The sequence below is a fragment of the Lepidothrix coronata genome, unplaced genomic scaffold (assembly GCF_001604755.1).
Source record: "Lepidothrix coronata isolate B3197 unplaced genomic scaffold, Lepidothrix_coronata-1.0 Scaffold1211, whole genome shotgun sequence".
Classification (NCBI taxonomy): domain Eukaryota; kingdom Metazoa; phylum Chordata; class Aves; order Passeriformes; family Pipridae; genus Lepidothrix; species Lepidothrix coronata.
This window is the reverse complement of record NW_016691391.1, coordinates 1-2,596: the sequence shown is the minus strand read 5'-3', so window position 1 is coordinate 2,596 and position 2,596 is coordinate 1. Positions and strand designations below refer to the sequence as shown.

At 60.5% G+C, this 2,596-nt stretch overlaps 1 protein-coding gene across 1 annotated transcript in view; it reads left to right on the top strand.

Moving 5' to 3' along the window:
• LOC108510526 (E3 ubiquitin-protein ligase HUWE1-like) overlaps window positions 1-2,590 on the top strand; it is a gene marked incomplete at its 3' end in the record, with an annotated part of 3,779 nt that extends 1,189 nt beyond the window's left edge. The window contains exons 2-6 of the mRNA XM_017840205.1: window positions 643-765; window positions 832-927; window positions 1,064-1,333; window positions 1,837-1,989; window positions 2,567-2,590. Coding sequence (XP_017695694.1) covers window positions 643-765; window positions 832-927; window positions 1,064-1,333; window positions 1,837-1,989; window positions 2,567-2,590 — 666 coding nt within the window. The remainder of the gene's footprint in view (window positions 1-642; window positions 766-831; window positions 928-1,063; window positions 1,334-1,836; window positions 1,990-2,566) is intronic.
• Window positions 2,591-2,596: the final 6 nt, after the last annotated feature.

Below are 2,596 nucleotides of genomic sequence, written 5' to 3'. Positions count from 1 at the left end.
CAAACCTCGGCTTTGTGACCCCCAAACCTCGGCTTTGTGACCCCCCAACCTCGGCTTTGTGACCCCCCAAACCTCGGCTTTATGACTCCAAAACCTCGGCTTTGTGACCCCCAAACTTCGACTTTGTAAACCCCCAAACCTTGATTTTGTGACCCCCCAAACCTCGGCTCTGTGACCCCCCCAAACCTCGGCTTTGTGACCCCCAAACCTTGGCCCTGTGTCCCCCAAAACCTCAGTCTTGCACCCCCAACGCTCAGCCTTGGGCACCCTCAAAACCTCGGTCTTGTGACCCCCAAACTTGCCAAACTTTGATCTTTCCTGGTTCCCTCAAACGTCCCCTGGGTCCTCCCAAACCTTTTTCTTTAATTCCCCAAATGCTTTCTTTCTGTCCTCAAACTTCTTTCTGCCCCCCCCAATCTTCTTCTTTGCCCTCCAAACTAATTTTTGAGTCTCTCAAACCTTCTTTGGATTCTCGACAATTCTTTTTTTAACCCCTAAACCCCAATGTTATCCCCCAACTCCCTTTTTTGATACTCTCAATCCTTTTTTTATTCCTGAGACCCCTTTTTTATCCCTAAAAAGCTCTTTCTGTCCCTCTCTGAGCCCCCCTACCCTCTGTAACCCCCTCATGTGCCCCCCCAGCTGATGGACATGGGTTTCTCCCGGGAACACGCCATGGAGGCCCTGCTGAACACCAACACCATGGAACAGGCCACCGAGTACCTGCTCACCCACCCGCCCCCGCTCATGGGGGGCGCGGCGAGGGTGAGTTTTGGGGCAGGGGTGGTCCCTGAGCCCCCCCGCAGCCCCTCACACCCCTGTGCCCCCCAGGACCTGAGCATGTCCGAGGAGGATCAGATGATGAGGGCCATCGCCATGTCCCTGGGCCAGGACATCCCCATGGACCAGCGGGCAGAGTCCCCCGAGGTGGGCGTGGGGATGGGGGACTAGGGGGGGGCTATTTCTTCCCTCCAAACCCCCACTTTTCCCCCCAAACCCCTCATTTCCCCCCCCAGACCCCCCTTTCTCCCCCACCCCCGTTTCTCACCCCGTCCCTCCCCAGGAGGCCGCGTGCCGCAAGGAGGAGGAGGAGCGGCGGGCGCGGGAGCGGCAGGAGGAGGAGGAGGCCAAGTGCCTGGAGAAGTTCGAGGGGGCCGAGCCGCTGGAGCCGGCGGAGCTCGGGGCCTTCACCGACTCGATGCTGCCGGGCTGCTCCCGCCTGCTGGACGAGCTGCCCGACACCGTGTACCGCGTGTGCGACCTGCTCATGACGGCCGTGCGCAGGAACGGGCCCGCCTACAGGGACAGCGTGCTCAAGCAGGTGGTGCAGCAGGTACGGGACCCTTCTGAGACCCCCTGACATCCCCTGAGACCCCCTGACATCCCCTGAGACCCCCTGACATCCTCTGAGACCCCCTGACATTCCCTGAAGACCCCCTGACATTCCCTGAGATCCCCTGATATCCTCTGAGATCCCCTGACATCCCCTGAGACCCCCTGACATCCCCTGAGACCCCCTGACTTCCCCTGAGACCCCCTGATATCCTCTGAGACCCCCTGACATCCCCTGAGACCCCCTGATATCCTCTGAGATCCCCTGACATCCCCTGAGACCCCCTGACATCCCCTGAGACCCCCTGATATCCCCTGAGACCCCCTGACATCCCCTAACCCACCCTGAGCGTCCCCTGAGCCCCCCGACCTGCTCGTGACGGCCACGCGCCACAGCGGTCTGGCTTAGAGGGTCTCAGTGCTAAAGCAGGTGGTGCAGCAAGGGTGGAACCCCCCTGGACTCCCCCGCCCCCCTGAAGCCCCCCTAACCCCCTGCCCCCCCAGGTGTGGGAGGCGGCCGACGTTCTCATCAAGGCGGCCGTGCCGCTCACCACCAGCGACACCAAGACGGTCTCGGAGTGGATCAGCCAAATGGCCACGTTGCCCCAGGCCTCCAACCTGGCCACACGCATCCTGCTGCTCACCCTGCTCTTCGAGGTGAGGGGGGGGCCCAAAATCCAGGGGAGTCCCCAAAACCTGGGGGGGCACCCCGGAGGTGGTCGGTCCCCTCGTCTGTCATAGAACACTCGGAGCGTTCTCAGAACACTCTTTGTCCCCCCAAAATCCGACTGTTAGGACAAAGTGGGTTGGTTTGGGGGGTGTTTTGGGGGGTGTTTAGGTGGTTTGGTGGGTTGTCTGCGTTTTCTTTAGGGGGGTGTTTAGGTGTTTTGGGGGGGCGTTTGGGTTTTTGGGGTGCCCCTGACCCCCACAGGAGACGAAGCTTCCCCATGCTAGAGTGGTGGAGTCCGGCCGTGTGCTGGTTTGGGGAGTGTTTGGGGGTTTTTTGGGGGAGGTTTGGGCTTTTTTGGTAGATGTTCAGGTGTTTTGGGGGGGCCTTTGGGTTTTTGGGGTGCCCCTGACCCCCACAGGAGACGAAGCTTCCCCATGCTAGAGTGGTGGAGTCCAGCCGTGTGCTGCTTTGGGGAGTGTTTGGGGGGGTTTTGGGGGAGGTTTGGGCTTTTTTGGTAGATGTTCAGGTATTTTGGGGTGTTCAAGGTTTTTGGGGTGCCCCCAGGAGCTGAAGTTGCCCTGTGCCCAGGTGGTG